Source organism: Pan paniscus, chromosome 2 (genome assembly GCF_029289425.2).
Source record: "Pan paniscus chromosome 2, NHGRI_mPanPan1-v2.0_pri, whole genome shotgun sequence".
NCBI classification, from domain to species: Eukaryota; Metazoa; Chordata; class Mammalia; order Primates; family Hominidae; genus Pan; species Pan paniscus.
The window spans coordinates 120,671,438-120,698,207 of NC_085926.1; the positions used below are offsets into that span (position 1 = coordinate 120,671,438).

At 39.1% G+C, this 26,770-nt stretch overlaps 2 protein-coding genes across 6 annotated transcripts in view; one reads left to right on the plus strand and one right to left on the minus strand.

The window, feature by feature from the left end:
- The window catches only part of PARP14 (poly(ADP-ribose) polymerase family member 14), a 50,524-nt gene extending 41,009 nt beyond the window's left edge, over positions 1–9,515 (plus strand). Inside the window, exons 16-17 of the mRNA XM_003825201.4 lie at positions 6,495–6,669; positions 6,991–9,515. Of these exons, the coding sequence (XP_003825249.3) occupies positions 6,495–6,669; positions 6,991–7,280 (465 nt within the window). The 3' untranslated portion in view covers positions 7,281–9,515. The remainder of the gene's footprint in view (positions 1–6,494; positions 6,670–6,990) is intronic.
- HSPBAP1 (HSPB1 associated protein 1) overlaps positions 1–26,770 on the minus strand; it is a 70,241-nt gene that overhangs the window by 1,450 nt on the left and 42,021 nt on the right. For 3 of the 5 annotated variants that reach the window (XM_034957188.3, XM_055110352.2, XM_008950500.6), the window contains 2 exons: positions 19,692–19,802; positions 18,672–19,564 (listed from right to left, as the gene is read on the minus strand). In XM_034957188.3, the coding sequence (XP_034813079.2) occupies positions 19,031–19,564; positions 19,692–19,802 (645 nt within the window). In that variant the 3' untranslated portion in view covers positions 18,672–19,030. Of the gene's footprint in view, positions 1–18,671; positions 19,565–19,691; positions 19,803–26,770 lie in introns of those variants that run through there. The other 2 variants (XR_010111455.1, XR_010111456.1) reach the window with 1 other exon arrangement.

Below are 26,770 nucleotides of genomic sequence, written 5' to 3' on the forward strand. Positions count from 1 at the left end.
AATCCCAGCACTTTGGGAGGCCGAGGCGGGTGGATCACGAGGTCAGGGGTTCAAGACCATCCTGGTGAAGATGGTGAAACCCCGTCTCTACTAAAACTACAAAAATTAGCCGGGCATGTTGGCAGGTGCCTATAATCCCACCTACTTGGGAGGCTGAGGCAGGATAATTGCTTGAACATGGGTGGCAGAGATTGCAGTGAGCCGAGATCACGCCACTGCACTCAAGCCTGGTCAACAGAGAGTGAGACTCCGTCTCAAAAAAAATCTCCACTTGAATATCTAACTGCAAAATCAACTTCTCTAAAATCTAATGCATCATATGTAAGTAATTCTCTTTCCCTTTCCTTCCTCATTTCTGTTTTTGGTTCTACCACTTTCTGAGTAAAGCCGGAGATCTTTGATCCACCATAACAAGTCTGCCAGTAAGACCTGCATTTTCTTTCTTTGCAAATTTTTCTTACTCTCTATTTGAACTGCCAACACTGTTTATTCATGTTGTTAAGTACATAATAATTTAAAAAGATTCAAAGTGCCCTACAAAGATATAAACTATACCTTCAGATAAAATAAATATACAAAGAAAAATGGTTAAAGAGAAAATAATGGCAGGGAAAATAAGATAATACAGACGAACTGCTAGTTCTCAAAAATATATAACATGAGGTTACCAATTTGTCCCTGAGCTTCCTAGTAGACAAAGCAAGAAGTAAACATTCAGGTACAAGACTCATAATGTCCGTAAATCAAAAAGCAAACCATTTGATAAGGAGGCTCACAGCTCCTCACAATACTGAGACTGACTCCTGAGAGATTTCTCTTGTGAATCAAGTAGTAGAGAATATCCTCAACATCATCCTCACAATAAATTAAATATCAACTTTTATATCACTGTTTTTTTTAATGTAAAACTGGTTGAACAAAACCGATGCCTGATTGAATGAAAACAATTCTATGAGGCACCAAGACAATATGATTCAAGTATGCAGCTCTATGATGGTCTATTTCTGAGATAACAAGTAAGTCTCACTCCAAGTACCAATTACTACTAACTGGTAGTGGCTGATAGGCACATTGTGATGAGATGCTAAGTTTAGATTGAGCAGGAATGAATGTTCTGCTTGACCAGCAATATCTACAGTGGGCCCTGTGGATGCCTGCTGTGTATTGGCAGACCCTGGCCAGAGAATTGATTTCAACACTTTTTTGCAGTGAAACCTTTTTTTTCAATAAAATCTTATGTGAAATCCCAGTGTATGAACCAGATAAAAGCAGAGGTGTGGGTAGTACTTAAGGCGCCTCCATGGAGGTCCCTAGAATTGTGAAAATAACATAAAAAATAGGTGGTCTGTCATCCTCTATGACTATTATGTCTTATGATTAAGGTTTTTCATATCCATAAGCCTTCCACTTAGATTCAACAATTTTGCCACTTTTGCTTTCTCTCCCTGTCTGTTTTTGCTGAAGCATTTGAAGGTAAGTTGCAGACATCATGATACTCCTATTTTAGCAAGTATCTCCCAATTAAAGACATTCTCCTAAATTATGGCAATGCCATTATCCCAATTAAAAACTTAACATTAATTCAGTAATATCCAATATGCAGTTCATATTCTTTTTTTTTTTTTTTTTTCCCGAGACGGAGTCTTGCTCTTTCACCCAGGCTGGAGTGCCGTGGCGCGATCTCGGCTCACTGCAACCTCCGCCTACCGGTTGCAAGTGATTCTCCTGCCTCAGCGTCCCGAGTAGCTGAAATTGCAGGTGCCCACCACCACACCTGGCTAATTTTTTTTTGTATTTTTAGTAGAGATGGGGTTTCACCATGTTGGCCAGGCTGGTCTCGAACTCCTGACCTCAAGTGATCCCCCCGCCTCGGCCTCCCAAAGTGTTGGGATTACAGGTGTGAGCCACCACATCTGGCCACAGTCCATATTCTAATTTTTCCAGTTGTTCAAAAAAATCTCTTATAACTCCCCCTCCCCAACCCCAGTCTGAGTTCACACACTGTTTGGACATTATGTCTCCTTTGTGTCTTCTAATATAGAGTAGTACTCTTGCATTTAAAAAATTATTTTTCATGACATGAATTTTTTAGAGTTTAAGCCAATTGTATTGTAGAATGTATCACATTCTGGATCTGTCATGTCTTGATTTTTGTGGAAGAATCCATGCCAGTTTTATAGATTCTAGACTTATCTGATTCTTGATAATATCATTTATTTCTCTATCCTCTTTATTTCTGGTAAGCTGAGTTAGGTTGAAAGGTTTGAGTAAATTCAGATAAATATTTTTTGCAAGAATACTTCATAGGTGATACATCACATCAGGAACCTCAGATGGTAAGGCCATCCCACTATTAATGATGCTAAGTTTGATCACTAGTTAAGTAGGTGACCACCATTTCTCTCCACTGGAATCAGTAGATTATCTGTGGGATGATACTTCATCAGCATATGAGTATCCTGTTCCCCAACAATTTTGTACTGATTGATTTTCACTTCCATTGATGATCCTTGCCTGAATCCATCATTACACTGGAGGTTGCAGGATGTTGATTTTCTAATTCTGTCATTCCTTCTGTGTATGTTATTTGGCATTTTTTAAAAGAATAAATGTTCTTTTTTCCTGATTTTGAAAAAAATCAGTATGTTATATTTAATTACAGTGATTATTCTGTTAGATGTACACATTATCCTCCATTTGGCTGGCAGGAAGTTGGCTCCCATGTCTTTTAATGACCCCATTAATCTTTGAGCATTTCTTTACTTTTTGCCATGAGATTTGTCTTGCTTATCCTGTACTTTCCTTGTCTCGTGCCTGGAATCAGACATTTTTCTAAGAAGCCATGTTACCTTTTAGTGGGGAATGGTAGTGAGAAACCAAGAGTCGTGTGTCGCGTGTGTTCACTGCTATTGAAGTGTTGCTGTTTCCAGGGTCTTTTGTGGCTAGAGCTAAGAAAATCATGAACTTGTATTTATGTTTTCTTTTTTTTTTTTTTGAGGCAAAGTTTTGCTCTGTCATTCCAGCTGGAGTGCATCGGCGTGATCATAGCTTACTGCAGCTTCCAACTCCTGGGCTCAAGCAATCCTCCCCACTCAGATTCTAGAGTAGCTGGGGCTACAGGCACATACCACCACGCCTATTTTTTTTTTTTTTTTTTGTAGAGATGGAGTCCGTGTTATCCAGGCTGGTTTCAAACTTTTGACTTCAAAAGTGCTGGGATCCACCCACCTCTGTCTCTCAGAGTGCTGGGATTACAAGTGTGAGCCACAGCACCCAGCCATATTCATGTTTTCAATTAAAATTTAATGTTGAAAAATTGTTTTTTTTTTTTATTTAAGTATTTATTGATCATTCTTGGGTGTTTCTTGGAGAGGGGGATGTGGCAGAGTCATAGGATAATATTGGAGAGAAGGTCAGCAGATAAACACGTGAATAAAGGACTCTGGTTTTCCTAGGCAGAGATCCCTGAGGCCTTCCACAGTGTTTGTGTCCCTGGGTACTTGAGATTAGGGAGTGGTGATGACTCTTAACGAGCATGCTGCCTTCAAGCAGCTGTTTAACAAAGCACATCTTGCACCGCCCTTAATCCATTTAACCCTGAGTTGACACAGCACATGTTTCAGAGAGCACAGGGTTGGGGGTAAGGTTGTAGATTAACAGCATCCCAAGGCAGAAGAATTTTTCTTAGTACAGAACAAAATGGAGTCTCCTATGTCTACTTCTTTCTACACAGACACAGTAACAATCTGTTCTCTCTTTCTTTTCCCCACATTTCCCCCTTTTCTTTTCGACAAAACCACCATCGTCATCATGGCCCGTTCTCAATGGTCGCTGTCTCTTCGGAGCTGTTGGGTACACCTCCCAGACAGGGCGGCTGGGCAGAGGCGCTCCTCACTTCCCATACGGGGCGGCTGGGCAGAGGCGCTCACTTCCTAGATGGGGCGGCCGGGCAGAGGCACTCCTCACCTCCCAGATGGGGCGGCTGGGCAGAGGTGCTCCTCAGTTCCCAGATGGGGTGGCGGCTGGGCAGAGGTGCTCCCCACCTCCCAGACGGGGCAGTGGCCAGGCAGAGGTGCTCCCCACCTCCCAGACAGGGCGGCTGGGCAGAGGTGAATTTTTTCTTAATATCTTAATATTTTATGTCATTTTGTGTACAAAATATAATTTTGGCTTTTAATAATAGTACATTCTTACTTGTTTCATCCTATAGAATACATACAATTGTTTCAAAATTATCATACCAAAATTATTATTAGCAATATTAAAATAGCTATGCCAGCTTTCTTTTGGTTATTGTTAGCATGTTATGGTATATCTTTTCCCACTCTTTTTCTTTTAATCTTATAATAGGTGTATATTTAAGATGTGTCTCTTGATAGCAACATATACTTGAGTTTTGCTTTTCATCATCCAGCCTGACAATCTTTTATCTTTTAACTGGAGTACTTAATCTTACTTACTGTACTTACTGATATGTTTGGGTTTAAATGTACCATATTAATCTCTGTTTTCTATTTATCATATCTATTCTTTGTTCTTTTTTATCTTTTCCTGGTTTCTTTTGCATTATTTCTATTTCATTTTCACCCCTATTATGTTGTTAGTTATACATTCTAATTCTTTCATTGCTTACCCTAGAGATTATAACATGCATCCTTGACTTATTGAACTGTAATGTAAATTAGTATATTCATCATTCCCCAGACAATGCAAAGACCTTTGAATACTTTAAGCCTTATTTATCTCTCTTCTGCTTTTTGTGTTGCTTTTAACACACATTTTAATTCTATTTATATTTGAAACCCGATGAAACATTTTTAATTTGTTTATATTTATTTATATGTACCAACATATTTACCATTTATTTCCAGTGTCCTTCAATTCTTCCTATATTTCCATGCTTCCATGTGGGATAATTTTTCATCTAGATTTAGTATTTCTTCCAATGCAGATCTGGTAGTGATGAATTCTCTCAGTTTTTATTTATCTGAAAATGTCTCTTTCTCTTTCATTCTTTGAAGGATATTTTTGCTGGGCATAGAAGTTTGGATGGCAATTATTTTCTTTCAGCACTTTGAAGAAATTATTGTCTTCTGATTTTACTGTTTCACCATACTTCCCTTCTCTCTGCAATCTTAGTTCATCAAATCCTTGATGGCTTCAAATAGACTTTTCTTCCTCTCTAGCTCTTCTAGTAGTTGTTGGTGAGAGGTTGGTCTGATAAAAGTAATCTACCCTGGCTAGACATCTGCTGCTAATAATAAACCTACTAAATAAAGTTTAAGATTTATTTGCAATTTTTTTTTACCTTAGAATTTATCCCATGAGAAATGTAGAATCAGGTTACTATATTCAAAAATTACTTGACATAATTATTTTTAAAAATTTTAAAAGAAACAACCTTTTTAAATTTAAGAATTAAGAGACTAAGAAATTGAGAATTATTTCAAAACTCAAAAAATGTTGAAGGCTTTAAAAATGAGTAAGATAAAATGTAAGGTAAATGAAATGAATGTAGGCATTTTGAAGATTAGAAATTTAGCTGTAGGTAAAGAATACAAAGGAAAAATAATTTTAAAATCATCAACCAGGTCAACAAAATATATGTTAATGCCGAGACTTTGAATTAGAGTGCGAATTGTATCTTAATTAAAAAGAGAAAACCCAAAACTGGAAAAAAAAAAAAAAAAAAAAAGAACCAGATGATAGCAGGTAATGGTGTTAAGCCTGAGAGTTCTCCAAAACGGAAAACATTCTGACAACATGGACAACAGGGAACCTTTACCTTGTGCATTTCCATGAGGGACTTTGGTCACCTTTACCCACCCCTCGGTCTTCCCAGGACAGCCTTATGAAACTGCTACTACTTGGTGACTAGGGGAGTTTAGAAGTAGAACTGCAACCCAGGACCCAAGCAGTTTCCACCACCGCCCTGGAGGCCACTGCCTAAAGAGTATGGTCAAAGCATGGCCACTTTGGTCTACAACATTCAAGATTCATGCACCGGTCTTCCAACTGGACCAGAGATTAATTTTCATTAGTTAATTTCATTCTTGCCTAGATACTCTGTTCCTTCTCTTACTGTTAGTACACAACTAGGTCAACCAGTATCCCAGAAGGACTGAGGTGGTGAGAGGAAAAGTGCAAAGTGAGGTGGACAGCAACAGGAGCAGTCATTAGAGTATGTGTAAAAAGCAGAAGTTGCAGAGGCTGGGTCAGCAGAATTCATGTCATGAGTACTTAAAATCCTAAACCTTGTTTGATCTCATGCGGTACATAAAAGATGTTAAAAATTAAACCAACATTCTTCCCATTGCCTGTTTTTATGAAACACTGGATCTAAAAAGGTTTCTGAATGCAGAAAGCTGCTGTCTGGCATTGGATTTGCTGTTTAGTGTGCTTTTATTTATGAAACATAGTGATCATGTTTCATTTGCTGTATATTGGCAAGTGCTCTTGGAACTGGCAGAATATTATTCTTTATTAATTTGCAGATTGAGAGGATCCAGAATCCAGATCTCTGGAATAGCTACCAGGCAAAGAAAAAAACTATGGATGCCAAGAATGGCCAGACAATGAATGAGAAGCAACTCTTCCATGGGACAGATGCTGGCTCCGTGCCACACGTCAATCGAAATGGCTTTAACCGCAGCTATGCCGGAAAGAATGGTAAGGAAGCGAGTAATCTGGCTGCTTGGAATGAGGCGTCAGCCATGAGAGCCCGAGTTGGCTGGGACAGTGTGGATTCACTGTGGTCCCCCATCATTGGTGGCCATGTTGCAGCCCGAGTTTCAGGGTAGGACTCACTGTATTTCATCCCAAAGGGGACTGACTGGCCCTTCTAGGTAGAAAAATTGATGATTAAAAGTGAAAAGCACACACAAAAAATTTTAAGAGAGGCTTTAGAAAAAACATTATTTAACAGATTGGGCCAACATATCAAATTTTACATTAAATTGAAATGCTTAAAAATGGTTTTTCTTTTCACAGCTGTGGCATATGGAAAGGGAACCTATTTTGCTGTCAATGCCAATTATTCTGCCAGTGATACATACTCCAGACCAGATGCAAATGGGAGAAAGCATGTGTATTATGTGCGAGTACTTACTGGAATCTATACACACGGAAATCATTCATTAATTGTGCCTCCTTCAAAGAACCCTCAAAATCCTACTGACCTGTATGACACTGTCACAGATAATGTGCACCATCCAAGTTTATTTGTGGCATTTTATGACTACCAAGCATACCCAGAGTACCTTATTACGTTTAGAAAATAACACTTTGGTATCCTTCCCACAAAATTATTATCCATTTGTACATATCTAGTTGTAAAACAAGTTTTAGCTTTTTTTAATTCCTCTTAACAGATTTTTCTAATATCCAAGGATTATTCTTTGTCGCTGAAGTCAGTCTTTCTTCAGCTTCTCTTTCATAATGGAAATGAACTTATCTTGAGAGCAAATAACTTGGAAAATTTAAATGAGATAATGCAGTTGCAACTGTGTGTCCACAAGTATGGACATCAAATCTGTGGGAAAAGAACAGGTTTGTATTTTCAGGAAGGAGAGAATAACAATCTTATAGACAGAGGGCACAGCTAAGCACAGCTGCCACTGCAGGAGACAGGACCCATGTCAGGATGCCATAGTGCTGTGGGGAGCACAGTATTACCCAGTGGGTAGGGCTTCTGTCTTCCCTGGGAGTAGGGATGGTATCTTAGTCAATTTTTTTCCCTTGGGATGAGGTCTGTGCCTGATGTACAACGGATACTCCATAAATGTTTGACAAACCAACGAAGAATTAAAAAAAGCCTAGTCAGACTCCCATCCAAAGTAGGAACTATCTCTTTAACATTCTTGACTCACTATCACTTTACCTCAAATTGAACAGATTCCATGACGGAACTTCATTCTTCACAAACTAGCCAGCGACATGTGGGACAGCTCTGGCCAGGGCTCTGGGACTGCAGTGTACTTGCGCTCTGCACGGTCCAGGAGCTGTGATGTGGCTGTGGTCTAGGGGAATCCTGCCCCATGGAGTTGCGCAGCACAACCCTGGTTCCAATTGCCAGAAGGCTCTTTTTAATGCTGAACCAAAATGTGCCTTTTTTTTTTTTTTTTTTTTTGAGACGGAGTTTCACTCTTGTTGCCCAGGCTGGAGTGCAATGGCGCGATCTCAGCTCACTGCAGCCACTGCCTCCCAGGTTCAAGTGATTCTCCTGCCTCAGCCTCCCGAGTAGCTGGGATTACAGGCATGCGCTAACACACCCGGCTAATTTTGTATTTTTAGTAGAGACGAGGTTTCTCCATGTTGGACAGGCTGGTCTCGAACTCCCACCTCAGCCTCCCAAACTGCTGGGATTACAGGTGTGAGCCACCGTGACCAGCCAATGTGCCTTCTTATAGTGTCTACTCATTGGTCTTTGTTCTGCCCAGTGATAACAATGGGATAACGCCTGCTACACATCTTCATTGTGAAACCCTTCCCCTGTGCTGAGATTAAATGAACTCTAAGATTATTAAATAGTATATTTTCCTTGACAGCCTAGCGTTTGATAATTTTAAAGCCTTATGTATAAATAAACCAAAGGAAGTAAGCAGTCATATTGCTAATTTGCTAACTCCTATCTATTGAATGGTGAAGTTTTAAAAACTTCCCCAGGTAAGTTTAAGATTCAAGCACCATCTATTGAGCACCTAGATTGTGTGCCAGGTAGTAAAATAGGTGCTTTCACACACATTGTCTCAATTCCTGTGAGGTCAGAATTATCTCTGCATTGGAAACTTGAGGAAACATGCTCAGAGTGCAAGAAGCTTCCTTGCCTGAGATCACCTAGAAAGGAACCCTCAGAGCTGGCAACTGAATCTTGGTCCCTGTGATGTCAAGCCCATTGCTCTCCCACTGCAGAACATGGCCTCTAGATTAATGCCACCGATTCAGGAACACCTCCGACAGTCTTGAAATACCCCCATCTTCCCTTGTTTGTTTTTTCCTTCTGGCTTCTTCTATTACAGTCTCTTCATTTGAAGCTCTGTTGGCCAAGGCCAGAGCTGATACTGACATGGAGCCAATGCAGATAGCACATCAGATGCTAGGGGTCGCTGGGAGGATTAAGGGACTTAATCTGCTAGGAACACCTGTACTTGAAGTGGAGGAGGCTAGGGGGCCACAGTTGCTGCTTCATTAACATAGAGGTTTTGGATTTTTTTCTCTTGTGGTTTGTTTTTTAAGTGGATTGGCAGACTCCTTGTTGCTTAAGAGTGGCTTTCTAGGCAGGCCACTGGCATCTGAATTCATCATTGACAATAAATGTAAGAAATTGGAATAAAAAAGAGAGACCTGCTGTTATTCGCTTTTGTTCTCCAGTGATTTGATTAACTCAGGGCAAGGCTGAATATCAGTGTATCGCACTGAAGAATAATAATCCATTCAGTAATGTTATAGTTATCCTCAATCTAAGTATGTCAACTGTCATTTTGCTCCTTTTCAAATAAAATACTTGAAAACTGTCATTTAATGGTAAACATTTTTATCCTAAAGGGCAAATACAGGGGGGCTTAATGATAAACACAGACCACTGCTGATAATAATAATTAAAAAACAACTAAGTATGACAGCATGAAGGGATGCTCAGTGTATTAATATTTGGTTGAAAATTACAGGAAGGGGCACAATACAGCCATAGTTCAGTGAATCTGAAGGGCTTATTGACCCCAGCAAGTAGCCCCGGCTGAAACAAGTCCACTTTGCACCTGTGATAGGTCTTGATCGTTTACTCTAGGGTCAGAAATTCTCTTTTTTGGTATTTGGATCACCTGAGGTGTTTGCTGAAACTCCAAGCTCTGGCCTCATCCCAAAGGAGTCAGATTCTATAGCACTAAAGTGGTTCCCAAGAATCTGCATTTTGGGCAAGCACCTCAAATAATTCTGATATCTCTAACACCCAGAGCCACCTTAAAATGTTCATGGGCCTCAGGCACTTTTGCCATTGTGGGCCCTTTATTGCATAAAAAAATTAAATATAATTTGCAACTGCATTGACATGAACACAAATGAAGTTGAGGCTGGATTATATATTTTGTTCCTCATTTTAAAAGAAACTAAAACATTTTTGTGGCCTCCTAAAAGATTCATGGGCCCTAGCCATTGTCTACTGCACCTAATGGATAAGGCAGCTGCTGCTGCTCCCTTGATTCTGTGATGTTAGGCAGAAGGCTGAGCTTTTATTTATTTTTTAATTTTTTTAAGGATAGAGGTTTTACTATGTTGCTCAAGCTGGGCTCAAGCAATCTCCCTGGCTTAGCTGGGATTATAGGCACATTCGGCCGGGTTTGTATTCTTTAACTACTTTGGCGCCCAGGCTGGAGTGCAGTGGTGTGATCTTGGCTCATGGCAACCTCTGCCTACTGGGTTCAAGCAATTCTCTTGCCTCAGCCTCCCGAGTAGCTGGGACTGCAGGTGTGCGCCACCACACTCGGCTAATTTTTTATTTTTAGTAGAGATGGGGTTTCACCATGTTTGCCAGGCTGGTCCCACACTCCTGACCTCAGGTGATCTGCCCACCTTGGCCTCCCAAAGTGCTGGGATTACAGGCATGAGCCACCGTGCCCAGCTGAGGGTCTCTTTAATCAATGGTATCACTCACTCAGGCAGCTTACCTGTGAAATGCAGGATGAAAAGGGACCCAGCTACTGTAGTGGCTGACAGCCCCCCTTTCACTCTCTTTTCTCACATCACTCTTTGCGGATAACCAGAATCTCTTGCTGCCTTGTAGTCTCTACGAAATCAGGAAATTACCCCCCATAATCCGTTTCATACCATAGAAATCCATACATAACAATGTGTTAACTCTTCTCCCAGGTCTCAGCATGTCAAAGACTTAACTCTAATTGAATTAAATGTTTTGTCTCAAAACACCTTGTAAACTTTCCTGACCCCAACCTACACTAAAAAATACATTTTATATCAAGCCCAATACATACACAGATGTAACTGAAAAGTTTTATGAGATATACTTACCCTGAAATATTTTTCATAAAGGTGTCCTGAAATAATAGAGTATTCCAGTTCAGTGACATTATTTTATTCCATTAAAAAAAAAAAAGCTAGTCTCTGTAATCCCAGCACTTTGGGAGGCTGATGTGGGCAGATAACACGGTCAGGAGTTCGAGACCAGCATGGCCAATATGGTGAAACCCTGTCTCTACTAAAAAAAAATACAAAAATTAGCTGGGCATGGTGGTGTGCACCTATAATCCCAGCTACTCAGGAGGCTGAGAAAATCGCTTGAACCCAGGTGGCAGAGGTTGCAGTGAGCTGAGATCGGGCCACTGCACTCCGGCCTGAGCAACAGAGCGAGACTCCATCTCGAAACAAAAAACCAAAACAGAGCAAAAAAAACATGCTGGTCTCACCCACTACACTGATTTTATAATAGGTCACTATCTGCAGTTTGAAAAAGTGGTCAAAGGAGTAGGAAGCATAAAAAGTAAAATATCTGCAGTAAACGATGTCTATTTCTGCAATAGGAATATACCAAGGTGGGGGTGGAGCCAAGATGGCCGAATAGGAACAGCTCTGGTCTACAGCTCCCAGCATGAGCGACGCAGAAGACAGGTGATTTCTGCATTTCCATCTGAGGTACCGGGTTCATCTCACTAGGGAGTGCCAGACAGTGGGTGCAGGACAGTGGGTGCAGCGCACCGTGCGCAAGCCAAAGCAGGGCGAGGCATTGCCTCACTCAGGAAGTGCAAGGGGTCAGGGAGTTCCCTTTCCCAGTCCAAGAAAGGGGTGACAGACAGCACCTGGAAAATTGGGTCACTCCCACCCGAATACTGCGCTTTTCCAACGGGCTTAAAAAACAGCACACCAGGAGATTATATCCCACATATGGCTCGGAGGGTCCTACACCCACCGACTCTCGCTGATTGCTAGCACAGCAGTCTGAGATCAAACTGCAAGGTGGCAGTGAGGCTGGGGGAGGGGCGCCTGCCATCGCCCAGGCTTGCTTAGGTAAACAAAGCAGCCGGGAAGCTCCAACTGGGTGGAGCCCACCACAGCTCAAGGAGGCCTGCCTGCCACTGTAGGCCCCACCTCTGGGGGCAGGGCACAGACAAACAAAAAGACAGCAGTAACCTCTGCAGACTTAAATGTCCCTGTCTGACAGCTTTGAAGAGAGTAGTGGTTCTCCCAGCACGCAGCTGGAGATCTGAGAACGGGCAGACTGCCTCCTCAAGTGGGTCCCTGACCCTCGAGCAGCCTAACTGGGAGGCACCCCCCAGTAGGGGCAGACTGACACCTCACATGGCCGGGTACTCCTCTGAGACAAAACTTCCAGAGGACCGATCAGGCAGCAGCATTTGTGGTTCACGAAAATCCGCTGTTCTACAGCCACCGCTGTTCTGCAGCCACCGCTGCTGATACCCAGGCAAACAGCATCTGGAGTGGACCTCTAGCAAACTTCAACAGACCTGCAGCTGAGGGTCCTGTCTGTTAGAATGAAAACTAACAAAGGACATGCACACCCAAAACCCATCTGTACGTCACCATCATCAAAGACCAAAAGTAGATAAAACCACAAAGATGGGGAGAAAACAAAGCAGAAAAACTGGAAACTCTAAAAAGCAGAGTGCCTCTCCTCCTCCAAAGGAACGCAGCTCCTCACCAGCAATGGAACAAAGCTGGACGGAGAATGACTTTGACGAGTTGAGAGAAGAAGTCTTCAGACGCTCAAACTACTCTGAGCTACAGGAGGAAATTCAATCAAACCAATGGCAAAGAAGTTAAGAACTTTGAAAAAAAATTAGACGAATGTATAACTAGAATAACCAATGCAGAGAAGTGCTTAAAGGAGCTGATGGAGCTGAAAGCCAAGGCTCAAGAACTACGTGAAGAATGCAGAAGCCTCAGGAGCCAATGTGATCAACTGGAAGAAAGGGTATCAGTGATGGAAGATGAAATGAATGAAATGAAGTGAGAAGGGAAGTTTAGAGAAAAAAGAATAAAAAGAAAAGAACAAAGTCTCCAAGAAATATGGGACTATGTGAAAAGACCAAATCTACGTCTGATTGGTGTACCTGAAAGTGACGGGGAGAATGGAACCAAGTTGGAAAACACTCTGCAGGATATTATCCAGAAGAACTTCCCCAATCTAGCAAGGCAGGCCAACATTCAGATTCAGGAAATACAGAGAACGCCACAAAGATACTCCTCGAGAAGAGCAACTCCAAGACACATAATTGTCAGATTCACCAAAGTTGAAATGAAGGAAAAAATGTTAAGGGCAACCAGAGAGAAAGGTCGGGTTACCCACAAAGAGAAGCCCATCAGACTGACAGCGGATCTCTCGGCAGAAACTCTACAAGCCAGAAGAGAGTGGGGGCCAATATTCAACATTCTTAAAGAAAAGAATTTTCAACCCAGAATTTCATATCCAGCCAAACTAGGCTTCACAAGTGAAGTAGAAATAGAATACTTTACAGACAAGCAAATGCTGAGAGATTTTGTCACCACCAGGCCTGCCCTAAAAGAGCTCCTGAAGGAAGCACTAAACATGGAAAGGAACAACCGGTACCAGCCACTGCAAAAACATGCCAAATTGTAAAGACCGTCAAGGCTAGGAAGAAACTGCATCAACTAACGAGCAAAATAACCAGCTAATATCATAATGACAGGATCAAATTCACACATAACAATATTAACTTTAAATTGTAAATGGGCTAAATGCTCCAATTAAAAGACACAGACTGGCAAATTGGATAAAGAGTCAAGACCCATCAGTGTGCTGTATTCAGGAAACCCATCTCATGTGCAGAGACACACATGGGCTCAAAATCAAGGGATGGAGGCAGATCTACCAAGCAAATGGAAAACAAAAAAAGGCAGGGGTTGCAATCCTAGTCTCTGATAAAACAGACTTTAAACCAACAAAGATCAAAGGAGACAAAGAAGGCCATTACATAATGGTAAAGGGATCAATTCAACAAGAAGAGCTAACTATCCTAAATATATATGCACCCAATACAGGAGCACCCAGATTCATGAAGCAAGTCCTGAGTGACCTACAAAGAGACTTAGACTCCCACACAATAATAATGGGAGACTTTAACACCCCACTGTCAACATTAGACAGATCGAGACAGAAAGTTAACAAGGATACCCAGGAATTGAACTCAGCTCTGCACCAGGCGGACCTAACAGACATCTACAGAACTCTCCACCCCAAATCAACAGAATATACATTGTTTTCAGCACCACACCACACCTATTCCAAAATTGACCACATAGTTGGAAGTAAAGCTCTCCTCAGCAAATGTAAAAGAACAGAAATTACAACAAACTGTCTCTCAGACCACAGTGCAATCAAACTAGAACTCAGGATTAAGAAACTCACTCAAAACTGCTCAACTACATGGAAACTGAACAACCTGCTCCTGAATGACTACTGAGTACATAACGAAATGAAGGCAGAAATAAAGACGTTCTTTGAAACCAACAAGAACAAAGACACAACATACCAGAATCTCTGGGACACATTCAAAGCAGTGTGTAGAGGGAAATTTATAGCACTAAATGCCCACAAGAGAAAGCAGGAAAGATCCAAAATTGACACCCTAACATCACAATTAAAAGAACTAGAAAAGCAAGAGCAAACACATTCAAAAGCTAGCAGAAGGCAAGAAATAACTAAAATCAGAGCAGAACTGAAGGAAATAGAGACACAAAAAACCCTTCAAAAAAGTAATGAATCCAGGAGCTGGTTTTTTGAAAAGATCAACAAAATTGATAGACCGCTAGCAAGACTAATAAAGAAGAAAAGAGGGAAGAATCAAATAGACGCAATAAAAAATGATAAAGGGGATATCACCACCGATCCCACAGAAATACAAACTACCATCAGAGAATACTACAAACACCTCTACACAAATAAACTAGAAAATCTAGAAGAAATGGATAAATTCCTCGACACATACATCCTCCCAAGACTAAACCAGGAAGAAGTTGAATCTCTGAATAGACAAATAACAGGCTCTGAAATTGTGGCAATAATCAATAGTTTACCAACAAAAAGAGTCCAGGACCAGATGGATTCACAGCCGAATTCTACCAGAGGTACAAGGAGGAGCTGGTACCATTCCTTCTGAAACTATTCCAATCAATAGAAAAAGAGGGAATCCTCCCTAACTCATTTCATGAGGCCAGCATCATCCTGATACCAAAGCCTGGCAGAGACACAACCAAAAAAGAGAATTTTAGAACAATATCCTTGATGAGCATTGATGCAAAAATCCTCAATAAAATACTGGCAAACCGAATCCAGCAGCACATCAAAAAGCTTATCCACCATGATCAAGTGGGCTTCATCCCTGGGATGCAACGCTGGTTCAACAAACGCAAATCAATAAATGTAATCCAGCATATAAACAGAACCAAAGACAAAAACCACATGATTATCTCAATAGATGCAGAAAAGGCCTTTGACAAAATTCAACAACGCTTCATGCTAAAAACTCTCAATAAATTAGGTATTGATGGGATGTATCTCAAAATAATAAGAGCTATCTATGACAAACCCACAGCCAATATCATACTGAATGGGCAAGAACTGGAAGCATTCCCTTTGAAAACTGGCATAAGACAGGGAAGCCCTCTCTCACCACTTCTATTCAACATAGTGTTGGAAGTTCTGGCCAGGGCAATTAGGCAGGAGAAGGAAATAAAGGGTATTCAATTAGGAAAAGAGGAAGTCAAATTGTCCCTGTTTGCAGATGACATGATTGTATATCTAGAAAACCCCACTGTCTCAGCCCAAAATCTCCTTAAGCTGATAAGCAACTTCAGCAAAGTCTCAGGATACAAAATCAATGTACAAAAATCACAAGCATTCTTATACACAAATAACAGACAAACAGAGAGCCAAATCATGAGTGAACTCCCATTCACAATTGCTTCGAAGAGAATAAAATACCTAGGAATCCAACTTACAAGGGATGTGAAGGACCTCTTCAAGAAGAACTACAAACCACTGCTCGATGAAATAAAAGAGGATATAAACAAATGGAAGAACATTCCATGCTCATGGGTTGGAAGAATCAATATTGTGAAAATGGCCATACGGCCCAAGGTAATTTACAGATTCAATGCCATCCCCATCAAGCTACCAATGACTTTCTTCACAGAATTGGAAAAAACTACTTTAAAGTTCATATGGAACCAAAAAAGAGCCCGCATCGCCAAGTCAATCCTAAGCCAAAAGAACAAAGCCGGAGGCATCACGCTACCTGACTTCAAACTATACTACAAGGCTACAGTAACCAAAACAGCATGGTACTGGTACCAAAACAGAGATATAGATCAATGGAACAGAACAGAGCCCTCAGAAATAATGCCACATGTCTACAACTATCTGATCTTTGACAAACTTGACAAAAACAAGAAATGGGGAAAGGATTCCCTATTTAATAAATGGTGCTGGGAAAACTGGCTAGCCATATGTAGAAAGCTGAAACTGGATCCCTTCTTTACACCTTATACAAAAATTAATTCAAGATGGATTAAAGACTTACATGTTAGACCTAAAACCATAAAAACCCTAGAAGAAAACCTAGGCAATACCATTCAGGACGTAGGCATGGGCAAGGACTTCATGTCTAAAACACCAAAAGCAATGGCAACAGAAGCCAAAATTGACAAATGGGATCTAATTAAACTAAAGAGCTTCTGCACAGCGAAAGAAACTACCATCAGAGTGAACAGGCAACCTACAGAATGGGAGAAAATTTTCACAACCTACTCATCTGACAAACGGCTAATATCCGGAATCTACAATGAACTCAAACAAATATACAAGAAAAAAACAAACAACCCCATCAAAAAGTGGGCAAAGGACATGAACAGACACTTCTCAAAAGAAGACATTTATGCAGCCAAAAAACACATGAAAAAATGCTCATCATCACTGGCCATCAGAGAAATGCAAATCAAAACCACAATGAGATACCATCTCACACCAGTTAGAATGGCGATCATTAAAATGTCAGGAAACAACAGGTGCTGGAGAGGATATGAAGAAATAGGAACACTTTTACACTGTTGGTGGGACTGTAAACTAGTTCAACCATTGTGGAAGTCAGTGTGGCGATTCCTCAAGCATCTAGAACTAGAAATACCATTTGACCCAGCCATCCTATTACTGGGTATATACCCAAAGGACTATAAATCATGCTGCTATAAAGACACATGCACACGTATGTTTATAGCGGCACTATTCACAATAGCAAAGACTTGGAACCAACCCAAATGTCCAACAACGATAGACTGGATGAAGAAAATGTGGCACATATACACCATGGAATACTATGCAGCCATAAAAAAGGATGAGTTCATGTCCTTTGTAGGGACATGGATGAAACTGGAAATCATCATTCTCAGCAAACTATCGCAAGGACAAAAAACCAAACACCGCACGTTCTCACTCATAGGTGGGAATTGAACAATGAGAACACATGGACATAGGAAGGGGAACATCACACACCAGGGCCTGTTGTGGGGTGGGGGGAGGGGGAGGGATAGCATTAGGAGATACACCTAATGCTAAATGATGAGTTAATGGGTGCAGTACACCAACATGGCACATGTATACACATGTAACAAACCTGTACATTGTGCACATGCACCGTAAAACTTAAAGTACAATAATAATAAAATGAATGAATAAATAAATAAATAAATAAAGGACTATACCAAGAATCACAGCTACCTTACTTTGGCCACATTCTCTGTCCCAATGTACTTGATGAGGTATTGTCAATGAGGTCTCATTTTTATTATTCATTCATTCAAATATTTAATAAGCACCTACTACATGCTGGGTACTCATTGCGGCTCTACAAATAACAGCAATAATCACAGTCCCTACCCTTAAGGAGTTACATTTTGGTTGAGAGAGATAGTAATGAAATTCATAGGTAAATACATAGTGGTCAGATGGAGATAAAAGCCACAGAAGGGCTCTTTTCAGGCCCTTCTTTCCCTGGCATGCTTACATAACAACACCCTCCTTCCCTCTGTGACAACACGTACTTTCTTTGGATTTACTGATACTCATTACCTTGAGGACAGTAGGATAGCCAGCAATCAGTTCATCTCAAAGGTGACTTTGCATATCTTTTCTGTTGTGTATTTGTTTCATGCATGGTTACTCAGAGATCAATATGCTTTTCTAATTTCTAAATTCCTTCTTAGACAGTAATGGTAATTAATTATCCCTGGATCTTGCAAATGTAATGAGAGTGGGATCAATTTCACTGAGCTAAGCCTTTAGTCACTGTTTGGGGAGTTTGCGTCCTTTTTAGCCCTAGGATTGGTGTCCCTAGATGTCCAAGTTCCTTGCCTAAAGAGGCCTCATACTGAACCCACAACTACTTTTCTCCTGATTGGTATCCTACTCTGAATGACAGGGGATAACCAGTGAGAATTCTGCAGCTGTTACAAGTGAGATCACTTCAGAGCGAGGCTAGACTCCAGACCCACTGGATCCATTAGACCAGAGGCTGACAAAGCTTTTCTGTAAAGGAACAGATACTGAATATTTTTTCTGGGCCATACACTCTCTGTCACTACTCAACACTGCCGTCGTAATCCTGAAGACATCATAGACAATATGTAAATGAATGGCATGGCCGTGTTCTAGTAAAATTTTATTTGCAAAAGTAAGCAGCCGGCTGGTCCCTGGTTGAGGCTGAGGAAGACATTACTTCCTGCTGGAAATACTTGGGACTTACATTTGACACAGGCTAAAAGTATGGGATGAGAGAGGAACAAAAGCTTACAAACAAAGAGCAGCCAGTTTGGCCAAAGAGGAATGTGCATGAAAGAAGGTGGCAACAGACTGACATGTAATTCGGTAAGGATAAATACATTTACAAACGTGCAAACTGACCTTTTGCTGGTTCATCTTTATTTTAGTCATACTACTTAAAAATATATATTTAAAAAATATTATTTTAAAAGTCATCTTCCACTTGCATCATAAACTTCTTCCTTGTATCAAAAGTTGTGCCACCATCCTGGTTACTTGTGGATTCACCAAGCAGTCCAGCAAGTCATCCGTAGAAATGAATGTTTGAGAAGGAGCCGTAGTAGTATTTGAGGCAATCTGTTCCTCAATTGCATTTTCACTGTTGCTCATTATTTGTTGTCTCTTGGCACAATGCAATTTTCCAAAGTGTTCTCCATCCTTGTCCACAAAGTCTTTCCCATCACTTCCAAATATGCCTCCTCTTTCTGAAGGCGGTTCTTCGGACCTCTGTGCTACAGGGACCAGATCAGGGCCAAAGGGACTTGCTGCCTCCGGTTTGTCTGTTCCTGTGGTCAAGTTCTGGCTACCTGTTTGGCCCACCTCCATGTGGTTGCACACATTTAATTCTTCCTTTTTCATGTGCTCTCCATCTGTTCTCAGTGCTTGGATTTCTACTACCTCAGATGTTCTGCAACGATCAAAAAATGCAGAAACAGCTGCATTTAAGTAGCAACAGTTGACTGCATGGGACGTTTCCTCAACCTAAGGGAAAAGAAAAACCCTTTAAAATGGTTACATACATTTAGTTATAATGGAAAACATATGCTCTAGTCAGGGCTGGTTTACCACAGGAAACTAACTGCCATGATGAAGACCAGAAGCCGCCTACCTCAGTGGGGTTTAACCAGGCTCTGGTATTTTGTGGATTCTCTGCAGTTTTCAGGGCACACACAAGCATACGGGTGATTGCCTCTTCTACCCGGGCTAGGTGATCCTCTTCCTGAATTAAAAAAACACGCTTTTAACTTTTGTTAAGTCTCATGGCTTTTTAAGAGATAATAAAGTCTGTTTTAATTTCATCTTCTGTTCTCTCATTAATATAAGCTTTGTTATAGAAGGAATGAATATGCTATTGGTAGAACCACAATTTTTGTGTATTTACTATCACCTGCCATCTAGAAGAGCTGCAGAATATTTCACCAATCAAATTTAAGTATGTATTCTATCTATAAGACATGGCCTTAAGTATGAATCACCTTATGATATTTTCTCCAATCTTTTCCATTATTTGACATGTTTAAAGTTTTTTTTTTAAAGTACCACATACAGAGGAATAATCCCTATAGAGTCTGACAAGCAAATTATTTCAGAGATGGAAGAAAAATTACAATAAACATGCTTGGCTACAAGAATGAGATGGCTATCCATCTAAACGTGGCTTTAAGACAGAGTAAATATAAGGTATAGCATTAATGAGGCACTGCATTAAAATCAACAACTTCTGTTTACCAAAAAACACCACAAAGGAAAAAAAACAAACTAGATGCCTGTAACATATATAACTGATAAAATATTAATGTGTAGAATAATCTACACATATCAATAAGAGAAATGAGCAAATTTTAAAAAATGGGCAAAAGACACAATGATAAGCATTTTAAAAAGGAGCAATCAGAGGACTAATAAACATATGAAGATATGTTTAGCCGCCAGGGAAGCGCAAATTGAGAAATCCATGAAATTGGCAAAAAGGGGCCTGATAGTTCCAAGTGGGACATTGAGAGACAAAAGTCTTATACACTAATGGGAAAGCAAACTGAGAGAGACATTTGGAAAACATGGGTGGCATTATCTCGTAAACTTGAGTATTGTATACCCTATGGACCAGCAATACCACTCTGAGATTTATACACAGTCTAGATAAACTTTTGCACATGTGTGCCAGGAAACATGTACAAGAATATTCTGTTCATAGAAGCAAAAAACTGAACACTGAATCATCCATCAATAGAACAATGAATAATATATAAATTATTATAAATATAATAAATTATTGATATATATACATATATTAATATATGAATAGTAACTAAAATAGTAACAATGAATAAATATTAATAATGAATAAATTATGGACTACCTTAACACAGTATTATATCACAGTGAAAATGAATGAACAGCTTACATGTGACAACACAAATGAATCTTAGAAACACAATATTGAACTTAAAAAAGCAAATCTCCATGATGAGATACCACTTCACACCAGGATAGTGCTAATAAAAAAAAGACAGATATTAACAAGTGTTGGTGAGGATGCAGAGAAATCAGAATCTTCATACATTGCTGGTGGGAATGTAAAATGGTGCTTCAGAAACCTGGGAGTTCCTCAAAAGGTTAAACACAGAGTTACCATATGTAATGATTAATTTTGAGTCAAGGTGGCTATACAATAGCGCCCAGTTGTTTGGTCAAACAATAATCTGGATGTTGCTGTGAAGATAACTTGAAGATATTATTAGCATTTACAATCAACTGACTTTATGTAAAGGAGATTATACTCAATAATGTATGTGGTCCTTACCCAATTAGTTGAAGTCCTTAAGAGCAAAAACTGAGATGTCTTAGAGAAAAAAATTCTGCCTCAAGACTGTAATAGAAGTCCTTTGTGAGTTTCCAGCCTGCCAGCCTGCCCTACAAATTTCAGACATGCCAGCCACTATAATCAAGTAAGCCCATTCCTTAAAGTAAATCTCAATCTCTTGTTCTCTATATAAATACAGACATTTCTATCTATGTATTTATAGATATCTACATTTACGTATATGTAGATATCATGTAAAGATATCTATCTACGTATATACTCATACAAATGGGATTACTGGATCATATGGTGTATCGGAGTTCCTCAGAGAAACAGAACCAACAGAAGATACAGTCAGATAACCAGATACAGACATAACACATAACATTAGATTCATTATATACCATAAGATTTAGCCAGGCTATAGCATGCATCAGTATTTCATTCCTTGTGATAGTTGAAAAACATTCCATTGTACACATATACCACATTTTGTTTATCCACTCATCAGATGATTGATATTTGAGTTGTGTCACTTTGGGCTATTATGAATACTACTACTGTAAACATTCGTGTAGAAGTTTTTGTGTGGGCCAGGCACGGTGGCTCACACCTGTAATCCTGGCATTTTGGGAGGCCAAGGTGGGTGGATCACCTGAGGTCAGGAGTTCGAGAACAGCTTCAACTTGGAGAAACCCCGTCTCTACTAAAAATACAAAATTAGCTGGGCCTAGTGGTGCATGCCTTTAATCCCAGCTACTCAGGAGGCTGAAGCAGGAGAATTGCCTGAACCTGGGAGGCGGAGGTTGCGGTGAGCCGAGATCGCGCCATTGCACTCCAGCCTGGGCAACAAGAGCGAAACTCCGTCTCAAACAACAACAAAAAAAGTTTTTGTGTGGACATATATTTTCATTTTCCTTGGGTATACACCTAGGAATGGAATTGCTGGGTCATATGGTATATCAGTCAAGGTTCTCCAAAGAAAGAGAACCAATAGAAAAAAATATATATGTGTGCATATGTGTACAGAGATAAGACAGATGGATAGATGGACAGATAATGTGACAAAACTTTTTTGTTTAAACAAGAGAATGAGGAGAGTGAACGGAACAGACAGGAAAGGGATTGGGAAGAACACAGCACAAATGCAAGTTACTGATAAAATTCTAGGCTGGGCATGGTGGCTCATGCCTGTGATCCCAGCACTTTTGGAGGCCAAAGTGGAAGTACTGCTTGAGGCCAAGAGTTTGACGCTGCAGTGAGCTATGACCGCACCACTGCACTCTAGCCTGGGCAACAGAATGAGATTCCATCTCTAAAAAATAAAAAAATAAAAAATTCTAGTTTTCGGGTTAGGTAATGAGTTTACTGGTGCTCGTTGTATTATATATTATGTTACATATTCTTTTATATGTATAAATATAACAAAAGATATAACAAAGGAAAAATGCTGAGAATGAGAAAAAGCTTTAAAATTAACAAAATATTTTCTAAAAATGTTTAGAAAAAATACTGATAAATACATTTCAATACTCGAATAAGGAGGTGAAAAAGATGAAAAGGCACCAGCCAAGAAGAAATGAATCCTGCACCACTTGAACAGAGCTAAAATCTCTACTTTTTTCCAAGTATGTGATTCATGAAAGCAATATCAGAACCTGGGGTTAACTTGAGTTATATAAGTATGGTAGGCTCTAAAACCTATGAGCTTTTTGGAGCTAAATTTGGCAAAAAGAAGGAATTATTGTCCAATGTTGAAGAGACAATGATAAAAGCAACATATGACAGAGAAAGATATGATTATTTAACTCCAATTGTGCATTCCAGTTTTTCAATAAACATTGAATGGCCTTCAAACAGAATTATACAGAAAGATGTTGAAGAAGGAACTGGAGGTCTGGTTTGGTGAAGGACAGAAATCGTCCACTTGAAATCAGCATGAAGTTCTTAGCTACCTACTTCTAAGTACTACCTTGGAGTCTGTTTATAGTCAATGATACTAATCCTTTGGAAAATTATACAAAAGATGACTAAATAGTATATAATAAGCCTTTTAAAACACTGTGGTGAAGTCTTTCATGTTATTGAGGCCATGTAAATTCATATCTAAATAAAATATGAACAAACAGTATACTATGGTAAATTAAAAAACAGTATATCAAAACCAAGTGGTATTTACTCCAGAAATTAAGGATGAATCAATATTAGGCAATCAATTGATATAATTTATTGCAATACCAGGTGTTTACTAAAGAAGAATATTATGTAATCATCTTTATCAATTCAACAAAATTCAATACCTTTTCCTGATTTTGAAAAAAACAAAAAGTAATGAAATAGAAATTGATGGATACTTAATATGATAAAACACATACAACTCAGCCGCAAATCTAGCATTTCATAGTCAGGAACAAGACAAGGATGCCCACTATCTCCCCTATTATTAATGAATTGGATGGATTAGCCAATGTAATCAGACCAAATCTCCACCCCCACCCCACAATTATAGGCAAACAAATTAGAAAGGAAGAAGAAAAACTATGTTAATTTTCAGGTAATCTGAGAGATACCTGAAAACCCCAGAAAGTCAATATAAAACTACCACAAAATAAAATAATTCAAATTAACACAAAAATCAATAGATATCATATACACTAATAATATCCAGTTAGAAGACAGAATGGAAGAGAAGACCTTACCCTAGCAGCAAAAAAAGATGAAATATGGCAGTCCGCCCTTATCTGCAGTTTCACTTTCCACAGTTTCAGTTACCCGTGGGCAATCTCAGTCAGAAAATATTAAGTGAAAAATTCCAGAATTAAACAATTTATAAGCTTTAAGTTTCATGCAATTCTGAGTAGTGTGATGAAATCTCTCACCATTCCACTCCACACAGTATACATCACCTGCCTCTGAGTCACTCAGTAGTTAGCTCAGTGATCAGATCACTGTCATGGTATTTGCAGTGCCTATATGCAAGGAACCCTTATTTTACTTAATAATAGCCCCAAAGTACAAGAGTTGTGATGCCGGCAATTTGGATATGCCAAAGACAAGGCATAAAGTGCTTCCTTTAAGTGAAAAGGTGAAAGTTCTTGACTTAATAAGGAGAAAGAAAACCAGCATGCTGAGGTTACTAAGGTCTATGGTAAGAAGAAATCTTCTATCTACAAAACTGTCAAGAGAAAAAATTATGGTAGTTTTGCTATCACACCTCAAACTGCAAAAGCTGCAGCCACAGCACATAAGTGCTTAGTTAAAATGGATTAAGTTTGCATCTTAGTTAAGACATTACATTTGTAGGTGGAAGGCATGAACAGAAAAGTGTTGACTGATTACAATCGGGTTTGGTAATACTCGGGGTTTCAGTAATCCACTGGGGATCTTGGAATATATCCCCCGAGGATAAGGAGATACTACTGTATTTAGGAATAAACATTTAAAAGAAATGTGCAAAGCTTATGTGAGGAAAACTTTAAAACACAGCTGTAAAAACAAAAACAAAAACAAAACTGGACTTGGATACATGGAAAGGCACCTAATTTGTGGACAGAACAATTCAACATCATAAAGCTCAGATAAAATTTAATATGGATCAAAAAAAAAACATCAAAAGGTTTTTTTTTTTTCCTAAAGCTAGACAAGCTGATTTTAAAGAACACATTAAAAAAACAGAGGCAAGAATAGCCAGAAAAACCCTGCAAAACAAAGCAATGGTTAGTCCTACTGATGTTAAAACATAAGACCTCACTAAATAAATAGGCAGAAAGACCAATGGACAAAATAGACCCAGATATGTTCAGGTATCTAGTATATGATTAAACAGACATTTCAAATCATGAAGGGAAAACAGACTGTAAAATAAATGATGGTCCTGACAATCCTATTACCATTTTGGAAAAGATAAAATTAGATCTCAAACTTATACTATATCCTAGTGAAAAACTTCCAAATGGATAAGAGATCGAAATGCAAAAAACATGAAACAATCTAAATTCTAACACAAAACATTGGTGAATTCCTTTATGACCTGGAAAGGGTCATATGACCTTGGTTTCTAATTATGACTCAAAAACAATAAAGTTCAACAACAGATTTTGTTGGTGAGGCTGTGGAGGAAACAAGCACTTTCACATACTACTAATGGAAATGCAAAATGGCACAATCACAGTGAAGCTGAATTTGGCAAAACCTAACAAAATTAAAGATACATTTACCCTATGACATGGCAAATCCATTGTTAAGATCTCCCCCAAAGACACACTTCAACAAATATAAAACAACATATGCACAAGGTTATTCAGTGGCATTATTTGTAATTACAAAAGACTGGAAACAACCCAAACATCTATCCTTAAAGGAACTAATGAACAGTAGAGCACCCATACAGTGAAGTACTAGACAGTGGTTGAAGAAAAATATGAATATTTCTCTGTACTATTATGTAGTGAAATTCAAGATATTATTGTTGAAAAAAGCAAGGTATAAAACACTATAGTTTATTACTTTCTGTGGAATAAAGGATAGAAAATTTAAAATATATTTGAATAAGTATATAAATAAATAAGTAAAGACGTATTTATATGCTTATGTACTTTGTACATATAAGACTGTTTATATACTTATTTACATATATAAATATATCTATTCATTTACTTTTATATATAGATATACATATATATGTTTACAAGAAACACTGGAAATGATAAACCAGAAATGAATAAAAATGGATCTCTATAAAGGTTGGGAAAAATGGAGTGGATGGAACAGGGATGAAAGGCAGACTTCCCTGAGTATAACTTTTAACATAGTTTTGACAAGTTAAATGTTCTACATATTCAAAATATTAAATTAGATCAAAATTTTAAAAAGGTAAATCCTAAAATTGAAAACAAACTGAAACAAATGAACTTAACTAAATATCCAATTAGTAAAATAACCATAAATGAAAAGAATTCCTTCACAATGACTCCTGAATAAAGGACTTTGTATCTATCCCTCTTAGTGATAGATACAGTCTAATAATAAAAAGAATTGCAAAGAAATCTTAATTTTTACTTGCAAGCTTTATGGTTAGTAGTAATATTACTATTTGAATTTTGGAAACATAAATTTGACATCTTTTTCTTTTTTTGAGATGGAGTCTTGTTCTGTCACCAGGCTGGAGTGCAATGGCGCGATCTCAGCTCACTGCAACCTCCACCTCCTAGGTTCAAGTGACTCCCCTGCCTCAGCCTCCTGAGTAGCTGGAACTACAGGCATGCGCCACCATGCCCGGCTAATTTTTTGTATTTTTTTAGTAGAGAAGGGGTTTCACCATGTTGGCCAGGATGGTCTCGATCTCCTGACCATGTGATCTGCCCACCTCGGCCTCCCAAAGTGCC